This window comes from Salmo salar, chromosome 12 (genome assembly GCF_965601325.2).
Source record: "Salmo salar chromosome 12, fSalSal1, whole genome shotgun sequence".
Lineage (NCBI taxonomy): Eukaryota > Metazoa > Chordata > Actinopteri > Salmoniformes > Salmonidae > Salmo > Salmo salar.
The window spans coordinates 69,637,305-69,652,010 of NC_138302.1; the positions used below are offsets into that span (position 1 = coordinate 69,637,305).

General features: G+C 42.2%; 1 protein-coding gene across 5 annotated transcripts in view; it reads right to left on the bottom strand.

Moving 5' to 3' along the window:
• Positions 1 to 14,706, bottom strand: part of LOC106565661 (S-adenosylhomocysteine hydrolase-like protein 1) — a 71,171-nt gene that overhangs the window by 16,587 nt on the left and 39,878 nt on the right. For all 5 annotated transcript variants that reach the window (XM_014133002.3, XM_014133003.3, XM_082959266.1 and 2 more), the window contains 4 exons: positions 9,689 to 9,800; positions 9,457 to 9,600; positions 7,157 to 7,257; positions 3,101 to 3,203 (listed from right to left, as the gene is read on the bottom strand). In XM_014133002.3, coding sequence (XP_013988477.1) covers positions 3,101 to 3,203; positions 7,157 to 7,257; positions 9,457 to 9,600; positions 9,689 to 9,800 — 460 coding nt within the window. The remainder of the gene's footprint in view (positions 1 to 3,100; positions 3,204 to 7,156; positions 7,258 to 9,456; positions 9,601 to 9,688; positions 9,801 to 14,706) is intronic.

Below are 14,706 nucleotides of genomic sequence, written 5' to 3' on the forward strand. Positions count from 1 at the left end.
GATGGCTGTTTATTAACAGTCTGATGGCCTTGAGATAGAAGCTGTTTTTCAGTCTCTCGGTTCCAGCTTTGATGCACCTGTACTGATCTCGCCTTCTGGATGTTAGCGGGGTGAACAGGCAGTGGCTCGGGTGGTTGTTGTCCTTTATGATCTTTTTGGCCTTCCTGTGAAATTGGGTGGTGTAGGTGTCCTGGAGGGCAGGTAGTTTGCACCCGGTGATGCGTTGTGCAGACCTCACTACCCTCTGGAGAGCCTTCCGGTTATGGGCGGAGCAGCTGCCGTACCAGGCGGTGATGCAGCCCGACAGGATGCTCTCGATTGTGCATCTGTAAAAGTTTGTGAGTGTTTTTGGTGACAAGCCAAATTTCTTCAGCCTCCTGAGGTTGAAGAGGCGCTGCTGCGCCTTCTTCACCACGCTGTCTGTGTGGGTGGACCATTTCAGTTTGTCCGTGATGTGTACGCCGAGGAACTTAAAACTCTCCACCCTCTCCACTACTGTCCCGTCAATGCAGATAGGGGGCTGCTCCCTCTGCTGTTTCCTGAAGTCCACGATCATCTCTTTTGTTTTGTTGATGTTGAGTGCGAGGTTATTTTCCTGGCACCACACTCCAAGGGCCCTCACCTCCTCCCTGTAGGCCGTCTCGTCGTTGTTGGTAATCAAGCCTACCACTGTAGTGTCGTCTGCAAACTTCATGATTGAGTTGGATGCGTGCATGGCCACGCAGTCGTGGGTGAACAGAAGATGTTACCTACCCTCACCACCTGGGGGCGGCCCGTCAGGAAGTCCAGGACACAGTTGCACAGGGCGGGGTCGAGACCCAAGGTCTCGAGCTTAATGACGAGTTTGGAGGGTACTATGGTGTTAAATGCTGAGCTGTAATCGATGAACAGCATTCTTACATAGGTATTCCTCTTGTCCAGATGAATTAGGGCAGTGTGCAGTGTGATGGCGATTGCGTCGTCTGTGAACCTATTGGGTCGGTAAGCAAATTGGAGTGGGTCTAGGGTGTCAGGTAGGGTGGAGGTGATATGGTCCTTGACTAGTCTCTCAAAGCACTTCATGATGACGGAAGTGAGTGCTACAGGGCGGTAGTCATTTAGCTCAGTTACCTTAGCTTTCTTGGGCACAGGAACAATGGTGGCCCTCTTGAAGCATGTGGGGACAGCAGACTGGGATAAGGATTGATTGAATATGTCTGTAAACACACCAGCCAGCTGGTCTGCGCATGCTCTGAGGACGCGGCCGGGGATGCCGTCTGGGCCTGCAGCCTTGCGAGGGTTAACAGGTTTAAATGTTTTACTCACATTGGCTGCAGAATTGTCCGTAGAGCTCCGAGACAGGATTGATGGGAGAACTTTCCAGAAGGACAACCATCTCTGCAGCATTCCTCCAATCAGGCCTTTATGGTAGAGTGACCAGACGGAAGCCACTCCTCTGTAAAAGGCACATGACAGCCCACTTGGAATTTGCCAAAAGGCACCTAAAGGACTCAGACCATGAGAAACAAGATTCTATGGTCTGATAAAACCAAGATTGAACCCTAAGGCCTGGATGCCAAGTGTCACATCTGGAGGAAACCTGGCACCATCCCTACGGTGAAGCATGGTGGTGGCAGCATCATGCTGTGGGGATGTTTTTCAGCGGCAGGGACTGGGAGACAAGTCGAGGGAAAGATGAATAGATCAAAGTAGTGAAGTCATTGGTGAAAACCTGTTCCAGAGCGCTCAGGTCCTCAGACTGGGGCAAAGGTTAACCTTCAAACAGGACAACGACACAGCAAAGACAACGCAGGAGTGGCTTCGGGACAAGTCTCTGAATGTCCTTGAGTGGCCCCGCCAGCGCCCAGACTTCAACCCGATCGAACATCTCTGGAGAGACCTGAAAATAGCTGTGTAGTGATGCTCCCCATCCAACCTGACAGAGCTTGATAAGATCTGCAGAGAAGAAATGGGAGAAACTCCCCAAATACAGGTGCTAAGTTTGTAGCGTCATACCCAAAAAGAGGGTGCCTCGAGGCTGTAATCACTCCCAAAGGTATTTCAACAAAGTACTGAGTAAAGGGTCTGAATACCTTTATTTATTTATTTATTTAACTAGGCAAGTCAAGTTAAGAAAAAAATATTATTTACAATGACGGCCTACAACGGCCAAACCTGGACAACTGTGCGCCGCCCTATTGGACTCCCAATCACGGCTTGTTGTGATACAGCCTGGTTGTGATACAACTTATGTAAATGTAATACTTTTTTATTTCACCTTGTTATGTGGTATTGTGTGTAGATCGATGAGGGGGAAAAAACTATTTCATCCATTTTAGAATAAGTCTAACGTAACAAAATGTGGAAAAAGTGAAGGGGTCTGAATACTTTACAAATGCACTGTATATACCTACGTACAACTATCTATCTACTCCCATCATCTGGTCAAGTCAGTAGGTTTCTGGCAGGCTTGCTGTATGTATGGTATGAAGATTGCTGGCATAACTCACACATAGAAAATGTCAACACTGCTGAGAGTGGGTTGTAAATGGTCAGAGGATACTGTGTTTGTAGGACAAGTTAATCAGCCCACAGCCTATGCCCAGTTCTTCTCCCAGCTTGAGCTGTGTGACTGGTGATATTTACTGTAATGCAGTCTGAATCTGTTGTGAACTGCTCAGGCTAACAGGCTGTGAAAAGCAAAAAGACCCCGCTACGGAAACACATATACTTAACAAACACCCAGCAACCTAAGAGATATGTGTGTCTTGGTGCTGTAATTCATTGACTAGAGGACAAGTCTGATGTTCTCCGTGTTTCCCAGGACTTTATTGAGAACAACTCCAAAATGTCTCTTTAGTTTCAAAGGGCACAAGGAAGCAAATCACCCCCAACATTTAGCACCCTTACAAGAAACACCCATTTAACACTCATGTAATTAATTACATATTAATACGAGTTAATGTATAGTATGCAGAAATAGTACCAATTAATATGAATGTGATGAACCACAACTTTCAAAACCCTCTTATGAAGTACAGTCAGTCTCTCATTCTGTTCCACATTGAAGCCATTACTGTAACAAAGCTGTAAAGTAGTCATGTTGAAAGCCTCTACTTACCGATCTCTGAGAGGGCAGCTGCCACTTCATTCTGTGTGGAGTAGATGTTACAGGCTGTCCAGCGACACTGGGCCCCCAGTGCCACCAGAGTCTCAATCAACACCTGAGTGCAGAGCGAGGAGGTTGAATGAGAGGAACAAGAACAATACAGATGTACAGGTAATATTCTGTATCATAAATAGCTGATAGGCAATACAGAACACAAAAGAGAGACCTTTCAATATATTTAGCCTACTGTATATACAGTACCAGTCAAAAGTTTGGACATCTACTCATTCAAGGGTTTTTATTTTTTTTACTATTTTCTACATTGTAGAATAATAGTGAAGACATCAAAACTATGAAATAACACATATGGAATCATGTACCAGTACCCCCTGTATATAGCCTTGTCATTGTTATGTAAATGTTTTGTGTTATTTTTTGATTGATTCGATTTTTTTCCTCTTTTCGTTTATTGCTTGAACTGCATTGTTCGTTAAGGGCTTGTAAGTAAATATTTCAAGGTAAGGTCTACACCTGTTCTAGACCTTACCGAGCTGGTCACGGGTGCACCTCAGCCGCGCTCAAGTTTCTAAGGTCCTAAACGATATCATAACCACAATCAATAAAAAAAAAACTGTACTGTGCAGCAGTCTTCATCGATCTGGCCAAGGCTTTCGACTCTGTCAATCACTGTATTCTTATCGGCAGACTCAACAGCCTTGATTTCTGTAATGACTGCCTCGCCTGGTTCACTAACTACTTCTCAGATAGAGTTCAGTGTGTCAAATCGGAGGGCCTGTTGTCCGGTCCTCTGGCAGTCTCTATGGGGGTGCCACAGGATTCAATTCTCGGGCCGACTCTTTTCTCTGTATATATCAATCATGTCGCTCTTGCTGTGGGTGATTCTTTGATCCACCTCTACGCAGATGTCACCATTCTGTATACATCTGGCCCTTCTTTGGACAATGTGTTAACAAACCTCCAAACGAGCCTCAATGCCATACAACACTCCTTCCATGGCCTCCAACTGCTCTTAAATGCTAGTAAAACTAAATGCATGCTCTTCAACCGATCACTGCCTGCACCTGCCCGCCCGCCTAGCATCACTACTCTGGACGGTTCTGACTTCATGCTGCCAAACATACCTTCGTAAAAAACTGACTATCCTGCCGATCCTTGACTTCGGCGATGTCATTTACAAAATAGCCTCCAACACTCTACTCAGCAAATTGGATGCAGTCTATCACAGTGCCATCCGTTTTGTCACCAAAGCTCCATATACTACCCACCATTGCGACCTGTATGCTCTCATTGGCTGGTCCTCGCTACATCTTTGTCGCAAAACCCACTGGCTCTAGGTCATCTATAAGTCTTTCCTAGGTAAAGCTCCGCCTTATCTCATCTCACTGGTCACCATAGCAACACCCACCCGTAGAATTGGCTCCAGCAGGTATATTTCACTTGTCATCCCCAAAGCCAACACCTCCTTTGGCCACCTTTCCTTCCAGTTCTCTACTGCCAATGACTGGAACGAATTGCAAAAATCACTGAAGTTGGAGACTTATATCTCCCTCACTAACTTCAAGCATCATCTGTCAGAGCAGCTTACCAATCACTGCACACAGCCCATCTGTAAATAGCCCATCTAGCCAACTATCTACCTATCCCCATATTTGTTTTTGTTTTTTTTCTGCTCTTTTGCACACCAGTATTTCTACTTGCACATCCTCATCTGCACATCTATCACTCCAGTGTTAATGCTAAATTGTCATTTCTTCGCCACTATGGCCTATTTATTGACTTACTTCATTTGCACACACCGTATACAGATTTACTATTGTGTTATTGACTCTACGTTTGTTTATTCCATGTGTAACTCTGTGTTGTTGTTTTTGACGCACTAAGCGCTTACCAGATGGGATGGCGTATCGCTGTGGTAGCCATGCTGGTTAACTGTGTCTTGAATTCTAAATAAATCACTGACAGTGTCACAAGAAAAGCACCATCACACCACCTCTTCCATGCTTCACGGTGGGTACCACACATGCGGAGATCATCCGTTCACCTACTCTGCGTCTCACAAAGACACGGCGTTTGGAACCAAAAATCTCAAATTTGGACTCATCCGAACAAAGGACATATTTCCACTGGTCTAATGTCCATTGCTAGTGTTTTTTGGCCCAAGCATGTGTCTTCTTCTTATTGGTGTCCATTTTAGTAGTGGTTTCTTTGCAGCAATTCAACCATGAAGGCCTGATTCATGCAGTCTCCTCTGAACTGTTGATGTTGATGTCTGTTAAGCATTTATTTGGGCTGCAATTTCTGAGGTTAGTAACTCTAATGAACTTATCCTCTGCAACACTGTGTCTTCCTTTCCTGTGGCAGTCCTCATGAGAGCCAGTTTCATCATAGCCCTTGATGGTTTTTGCGACTGCACTTGAAGAAACTTTCAAAGTTCTTGAAATGTTCCAGATTGACTGACCTTCTGTTGTTTCTCTTTGCTTATTTGAACTGTTCTTGCCATAATATGGACTTGGTCTTTTACCAAATAGGGCTATCTTCTGTATACCATCCCTTCCTTGTCACAACACAACTGATTGGCTCAAGAAGGAAAGAAATTCAACAACTTTTAACAAGGCACACCTGTTAATTGAAACGCATTCCAGGTGACTACCTCATGAAGCTGTTTGAGAGAATGCCAATAGTGTGCAAAGCTGTCATCAAGGTAAAGGGTGGCTACTTTGAAGAATCTAAAATAGAAAATATATTTTGATTTGTTTAACACTTTTCTGGTTACTACATAATTCCATATGTGTAATTTCATAGTTTTGATGTCTTTACTATTATTCAAAAATGTAGAAAATAGTAACAAATAAAGAAAAACCCTTGAATGAGTAGCTGTGTCCAACCTTTTGACTGACACTGTAAATATATAATAGCATATTAACATCACCAATATACTCCATCTGCTTATTAAATCTTAGACACTAACAGGGTATAAAGCCTTGTTCACATTGCAAGCCTTAATGCTGAAATCAGTTTTGTTTTTCAAATATGATTTGGACTACTGCCTGTCCAAACAGTAAGTTACAAGTGACCAAATCAGATGTGAGTCCAGAGAGCAGTCATTTGCTAACAAGGCTACACTAGTTGTCATAGTAACAACATGTGTGAGTGTACTGGGGTGTAGGCTGATCGGTGGTTGCGCTTGTGCTTCCTATCACTCAGAAGTTATGTAGCATGCTAAGGTGACAACAATGCCTGCCATGGACATTTCCCAGTAGCTTTGAATGTTCAAAATCCTAGGGAAAGAACACTTTTAAAGCCTCAAAGGATAAGATTCTTGGCTAGCCACAGCAGACAGCCAACTAGGTAGCTGTTTAGCTTCTAGCACATTCACTCATTTGTTTGTAAACAATTAACAAGCTAGTTAGCTACCACGTGTTCTTGTCAAATTGTCAACAGAGTAGCTAGCAAGCGAAAAGATATGCTGAATAACAGTCTAAAAACCACTTGAGGGCAAATAAATCAGATTTGACTGTTCAGACACAAGTCACATGACCAGGAATCAGATACGAAGGTGGTTTGAAATGTGTCTTGAAATATCTGATTCCATGTGCTTTTTGGCTGTTCAGACTGCAGGAAAAAGAACAGATTCAAATCAGATATGCAAATAAATAGAATTTGAGTCACTTCAAACCGCCAATGTGAACAAGGCTTTAGAGACACTGTATATTATTTATGGACTGTCATGAGATGAGCCAGCTACCATTTTTAGTCACAGAGCAAAATGTAGCAGAGCAGTGGTGGTTAGGTACAGTAGAGATACTGTTGTTAGAAAGATCATACTGCAGTCATGGCACTGATATTTGGGTATGTAGCCTAATAAGGGAGAGATATTTCACTGCAGCAAAGCTTGGGTAATGGAGACAGTGTAAGTTAGTGTAAACAACAGGGCCAACGTGGTTACTGAAGAAGCCTCTGTGACCTTCAAATCCTACTTCATTAGGAGAAAGATGTCCCCGTGTAGCCTTGGCACTATGATAGGTAAGACAGGGATAGTTATCTTACTGCAGTCTGGGCAGTGATGTGAGTGCAGCCAACGATTTTAGCCCCAGCAAGTGGCTTCTCTCCCTGGGCTCTCTTCCTGAGCGAGATTAATGCTGACATATCTGTGAGGAGAGAGCGAGCAAGCGACCGAGAGAGAGAGGAGTGAGAAAGTGGGGTGATAAAGAGAGCAAAGGAGATGGAGAGAGGGAGAGAAGGAGATCCCAAAACTTGATAGCCACATTCAGAGTAGACACCAGAAAAGTGGTCTGACTATAAAGACCTTCCCACAAATATCTCTCATAATTAAGGCTCTCAAAGAATCTCCTGCATCAGAACCTTCTTAGCTCCATAAATTCAAATACCCTAAAATAAGCTATGCCATTTGCAACCTGCCAATTCATTAGAGGATGAACACTCCATATCAAGCTCTGGGGTTGTGCAGACAGTGTTATGGGTGTAGATTAAGCTGCAACGCGACATCAATAAAATACACTTACTCATCCTTACACTGTAACAATTAATCCCAGTGCTCAACTTATTATGTCCCGTTTCCAGCAAAGGATGGCTGTACATTGTGTCTGTAACAACAACCACGTCAGACCTGCAATGCTGCATATCACAAAACATTTAGGTCAAGGACAACACATCGAATCTAAATTATTTGGGGAATAATGTCTGAAATTAAACACAAGAATGATAGAATGAGAACTTCATCAAAGGTGTCTGAACCTGTAAACAATGTTAGATCTTTCTGCATAATACATTGAGCTCCATAAGTATTGTTTTGGCTATGTACACCACCACTCTGGATTTGAAATTATACAATGACTATGAGGTTAAAGTGCAGACTGTCAGCTTTCATTTTAGGGAATTTTCATCCATATCAGGTAAACCATTTAGAGATTACAGCACTTTTTGTACATAGTCTCTGGCTCCCCCCCATATTAGGGGATCAAAAGTAAATTCACTTATATGTGTATTAAAGTAGTAAATAGGTAAGTATTTGGTCTCGTACTCATAGTCATTGCGTGCTACATCAAGTTTGTGACTCCACTCTGCTATTTGTTTTGGTTGTGTTTCAGATTATTATGTGCCCAATAGAAATTAATGGTAAAGAATGATAATTCTGGAGTCACTTTTATTGTAAATAAGAATATTTTTCTAAACACTTCTAAATTAATGTGGGATGCTACCATGATTACTGATAATCCTGAATGAATTGTGAATAATGATGAGGGAGAAAGTTAGAGGCATAAATATCCTACACCGCCCCCAAAAAATGCTAACCTCCCCTGTTATTGTAATGGTGAGAGGTTAGCCTGTCTTGGGGGTATGATATGTGTGCGTCTAACTTTCTCACTCATCATGCATCCAACAAGTTTGTAGAGTCACAAGCTTGATGTAATCATTACATGCTAGGAATACGGGACCAACTACAAAAAAATTGACTACTTTAATACACATGAATTTGTCCCAATACTTTTGGTTCCCTAAAATGGGGCCAATGACAAAAAGTGCTGTAATTTCTAAATAGTTGAAAATACCCAACTTAACCTTATAGTCGTTGTATAATTTAAAATCCAAATTGCTGGAGTACAGAGCCAAAACAACAAAAAATGTGTCACTGTCCCAATACTTTTGGAACACACTATGTTTCTCTCTCTGATGTGATGTAGTTGCACTTCGAATGACTGATTAGCAAAACCAGAGAAAAGCCTAATAGTACTACACAGGAGACATTTCTGAATCCCTTAAGAGCAGAAGCCATATCTGCCGACAGATTGGTTGAGGTCAATAAATAACAAGCTTAATATAGATAACAAGCTAGACTCTAGCTGCTAGAGTATTTCAGTCATGCACAGAACTGAGCGATGCTGTCCTTTCTTATGACATACTCTCCCCTCCAATCAGTGTCTCTGTCAATCTGACTTGGCCAATCCTTGCCTTGGAGGGTGAGACTCTAGTACATTTCTGCGCAACAGACCCAAAGTCCTGGCAGGAGCAATATTTAGATGTAGATATACTTTACTGTCCCTTGTTCACAGAAATGTCTTTGTTGCTCATTGCATCCTGATTGACGCCAGTAGTAGTTTAATTGACATTTCCCGATATTACCTAGGATCAAAGACCCTTACCCATCGAGTCGCCTAAGAGATTCATGCCATAAGACAGCAAATTTCAAGAACATGCTTTAAATAACCAACAACCAGTACTTATACCTGGGAGCACCCTCGGGATGTTGAGGTTTATCACTGGTCACTGATTGTATTGTATTGTTCTCTGTGTGAGAGGTGACAGGTCACAGAACCATGTTATCCTACCTTGTTCTGCAATCTCAATCTCGCGGCGACCAAATTCGGCCTGTTTGATGTTCTTCACACAGAAGTCGTTGGTGCCCTTGGAATTGAGCTGTGTTTTGTCCCGTGGTGAAGTTTCATCGTCAGAGCTGTCTGTGTAGGACGCAGCTAGGAAATGAGACCGATGGGAAAAGTCAGCAAGAAAGGGTTAAGCAATCCATACATAGCTGTGTGCGTGTTTGTGTGGGTATAGTACCTGAGCTGTAGCTGTCGGTGGATGACTGAGAGATCGATCGAGACAGGGAGCGTCGTCCTGCCTTGGTAGGAAACCTGCTGAACTCTTGCTTGTCTTCCACAAACTGGATTTGCTGAAGGAGCAAAAGAGAGTACAATTTATACATCCCTAACTTCAATTCACTTGAAACCTGGATCAAAAGATTAGAAGATCTGGTCACAAGAAATCACCCTACACCTATAAGAATAACAATACTTTCCATGTAACAGTAGCCTAATGGTATTCCATTACTAATAGATATGTACATCATGGGTGTAGTATATATGCATGTCAGCCTTGAGATAGAAATGAACAGATTCCTTATTCTGAGAGAGCACTTGAATTTTGAATGCTTTAACAGATAAACCACTGTGGTGTGCTTTTGGAGACGAATTGGGTATGTGCTTGTGGCCTAGTTTGTTTACATGCAGCCTTGTCTTAAAGTGGAGAGAAGAGAGTGAAGTGTGAGAGTTATTCAGGATTACCTTGATATGTGTCAGTGTACTATCTTGAAAAGGTGAGCTTCTATATTTATTGCACGGAATCCAAAATAAACGTGTTATGTAACCCAAAATATTACTGTTAATCGAAAAGTGAAGTCACTTCTAACTATAAAACTGGACAAACCTTGGAAATTGTACTTGGAATAATAGTCTTGCCAGATCAGAGGAACTTCAAAAGTTCAAAAGCCATCTTTAGTGGTGTGTGACGTCTTGCACCTTAGAAGAGGCTTAGCATAGAAATAAGAGTTCCACTGAACTGGCAAGGCTATTATCCTGTTAGGGCTGGCGGGCAGTATTTACACCGCCGGAAAAAAACGTACCCGATTTAATCTGGATACCACTCCTACCCAGTAACTAGAATATGCATATACTTATTACATATGGATAGAAAACACCCTAAAGTTTCTAAAACTGTTTGAATGGTGTCTGTGAGTATAACAGAACTCAAATGGCAGGTCAAAACCTGAGAGATTCCTTTACAGGAAGTGGCCTGTCTGACCATTTCTGGAACTTCTTTGCCATCTCTATCTTTTACTAAGGATCTCTGCTCTAACGTGACACTTCCTACGTCGTCCATAGGCGCTCAGAGCCCGGGAAAAACCTGAATGTCGTCATCCCAGCCCCAGGCTGAAACACATTATCGCCTTTCTCAAGTGGCCGATCAAGGGACTCTGGGCTTAGGCGCGCGACCTGGCCGCCCCCGTCTTTGTGATTTTTTCCTCTGTTTGCCGAAAAGGAGATTCCCGGTCGGAATATTATCGCTTTTCTACGAGAAAAATGGCATAAAAATTGATTTTAAACAGCGGTTGACATGCTTCGAAGTACGGCAATGGAATATTTAGAATTTTTTTGTCACGAATTGCGCCATGCGCGCGACCCTTCTTTACCATTTCGGATAGTGTCTGGAACGCACGAACAAAACGCCGCTATTCGGATATAACGATGGATTATTTTGGTCCAAACCAACATTTGTTATTTAAGTAGCAGTCCTGGGAGTGCATTCTGACGAAGACAACAAAAGGTAATCAAACTTTTATAATAGTAAATATGATTATGGTGAGTGCTAAACTTGCCGGGTGTCTAAATAGCTAGCCCGTGATGCCTGGGCTATGTACTTAGAATATTGCAAAATGTGCTTTCACCAAAAAGCTATTTTAAAATCGGACATATCGAGTGCATAGAGGAGGTCTGTATCTATAATTCTTAAAATAATTGTTATGCTTTTTGTGAACGTTTATCGTGAGTAATTTAGTAAAATGTTAGCGAATTCCCCGGAAGTTTGCGGGGGGTATGCTAGTTCTGAACGTCACATGCTAATGTAAAAAGCTGGTTTTTGATATAAATAGGAACTTGATTGAACAAAACATGCATGTATTGTATAACATAATGTCCTAGGGTTGTCATCTGATGAAGATCATCAAAGGTTAGTGCTGCATTTAGCTGTCTTCTGGGTTTTTGTGACATTATATGCTAGCTTGAAAAATGGGTGTCTGATTATTTCTGGCTTGGTACTCTGCTGACATAATCTAATGTTTTGCTTTCGTTGTAAAGCCTTTTTGAAATCGGACAGTGTGGTTAGATTAACGAGAGTCTTGTCTTTAAATAGCTGTAAAATAGTCATATGTTTGAGAAATTGAAGTAATAGGATTTTTAAGGTTTTGAAAATCGCGCCACAGGCTTCAACTGGCTGTTACGTAGGTGGGACGAATTCGTCCCGCCTAGCCCAGAGAGGTTATTCCAAGTACAATTTCCATGGTGTGTCCAGTTGGCCAGTTTTATAGTTTTCGAGGAACAAGAAATAGGCTTATAAAGCAGGACTCTCCAACCTTTTTCCTGGAGAGCTACCATCCCGTAGGTTTTTGCTCCAATCCTAATCTTGAGCACCGGATTAAAATAATCAGCTGGTTGATAAACTGAATCAAGTTAGTTACAACTGGTGTTGAAACAAAACTTACAGGAGGGTAGCTCTCCAGAAACAGGGTTGGAGAGCCCTGCTATACACTAGAAATAAAAATGGGTCTTAAAGAGATTCTCTGGTGCTTTTGTATACTTTTTAGCCAGTAGTTATGAAAGTAGCACTCACGAGCCAAAAGCGGTCCCCGATAATGGTGTACTACATATGTGCACCACATCATTGCGCTCTCTCGCTCTGCTGTGTGTACATCTTACTAGCAGTCACTCAAATGGCAAGGGGTTGAAGCTCATTAGCAAGAACTCGAATTGCTAGGGGGCTGGCCCATGTGGTGGAAAATGTTGTGGCACAGCTTCCAGTAAAGTTCTTCAAAACTAGGAATTTCGTGGCTCACTGAGGTAAGACAGTAATTCTTCAAGGTTATTGTAGTTAACAAAAACTGAAAATAAAATAAAAACTAAAATTGGAAAAATGTTAGTAAACTGAAATAGAAATTAAAAACAAACTATGCCGAAACGATTATCGTTGTCTGTAAAACAAACTAAAATAAAACCATCAAATTGTTTTGTTTTATCCTTTTAAACGTAAAAAAAAATCTAAAAATGGGCTTTAAGCTTTATTTCAAATGGGGTTTTTGAGCTTCTGAATCTGCGGGTAAATACTGCCAGTAGATGCTGAGGTTTCAAATAGGTCTAGCTTGTGCATCACTATCACTAGATAAAAAGGAATAAATCTGAGGGCAAGCACGGAGCGTGACTGGGCCAAGCTAGAGCAGCTTCTGAAGTTGTTGGAGCCATTCGAAATCCACAACGACCAACTTCAAACTGACAGCCAGTTGCTGTCTTATGTGGTGCTGTGCATTCTCAAACTTGAGGAACACTTGCAGTGAACTAGTGTTGCAAAACAGTTGACACAGGTCCTCCTGAAGTCGCTGCTTAAGCGCTGCGCATGTACACTGACAGTGGTGGAAAAAGTACCCAACTATCATACTTGAGTAAAAGTAAAGATGGCTTAATAGAAAATTACTCATGTAAAAGTCACCTTGCAAAATTCTACTTGAGTAAAAGTCTAAAAGTATTTGGTTTAAAATATACTAAAGTATCAAAACTAAAAGTCTAAATAATTTCAAATTCCATATATTAAGCAAAGCAGATGGCAATTTGTTTTTTTAATTTTATTTACAGAAAGCCACGTGCACACGCCAGATCAGAGGCAGTAGGGATGACCAGGGATGTTCGGTTGATAAGTGTGTGAATTTGACTATTTTCCTGTCCTGCTAAGCATTCAAAATGTAAAGAGTACTTTTGGGCATCAAGGAAAATGTATGGAGTAAAAATTACAATATTTTCTTAAGGAATGTACAGTCGTGGCCAAAAGTTTTGAGAATGACAAATATTAATTTTCAAAGTCTGCTGCCTCAGTTTGTATGATGGCAATTTGCATATACGGCAGAATTTTATGAAGAGTGATCAGATGAATTGCAGTCCCTCTTTGCCATGCAAATGAACTGAATCCCCCAAAAACATTTCCACTGCATTTCAGCCCTGCCACAAAAGGACCAGCTGACATGTCAGTGATTCTGTCCTTAACACAGGTGTGAGTGTTGACGAGGACAAGGCTGGAGATCAGTTTGTCATGCTGATTGAGTTCGAATAACAGACTGGAAGCTTCAAAAGGAGAGTTGTGCTTGGAATCATTGTTCTTCCTCTGTCAAACATGGTTACCTGGAAGGAAACACGTGCCGTCATCATTGCTTTGCACAGAAAAGGCTTCACAGCAAGGATATTGCTGCCAGTAAGATTGCACCTAAATCAACCATTTATCGGATCATCAAGAACTTCAAGGAGAGTGGTTTAATTGTTGTGAAGAAGGTTTCAGGGCACCCAAGAAAGTCCAGCAAGCGCCAGGACCGCCTCCTAAAGTTGATTCAGCTGCGGGATCGGGGCACCACCAGTACAGAGCTTGCTCAGGTGGTGTGAGTGCATCTGCACGCACAGTGAGGCGAAGACTTTTGGAGGATGGCCTGGTGTCAAGAAGGGCAGCAAAGAAGCCACTTCTTTCCAGGAAAAACATCAGGGACAGACTGATATTCTGTAAAAGGTACAGGGATTGGACTGCTGAGGACTGGGGTAAAGTCATTTCCTCTGATGAATCCCCTTTCCGATTGTTTGGGGCATCCGGAAAAAAAGCTTGTCCGGAGAAGACAAGGTGAGTGCTACCATCAGTCCTGTGTCATGCCAACAGTAAAGCATCCTGAGACCATTCATGTGTGGGGTTGCTTCTCAGCCAAGGGAGTGGGCTCATTCACAATTTTGCCTAAGAACACAGCCATAAATAAAGAATGCTACCAACACATCCTCCGAGAGCAACTTCTCCCAACCATCCAGGAACAGTTTGGTGACGAACAATGCCTTTTCCAGCATTATGGAGCACCTTGACATAAGGCAAAAGTGATAACTAAGTGGCTCGGGGAACAAAATATCGATATTTTGGGTCCATGGCCAGGAAACTCCCCAGACCTTAATCCCATTGAGAATTTGTGGTCAATCCTCAAGAGGCAGGTGGACAAACAAAAACCCACAAAT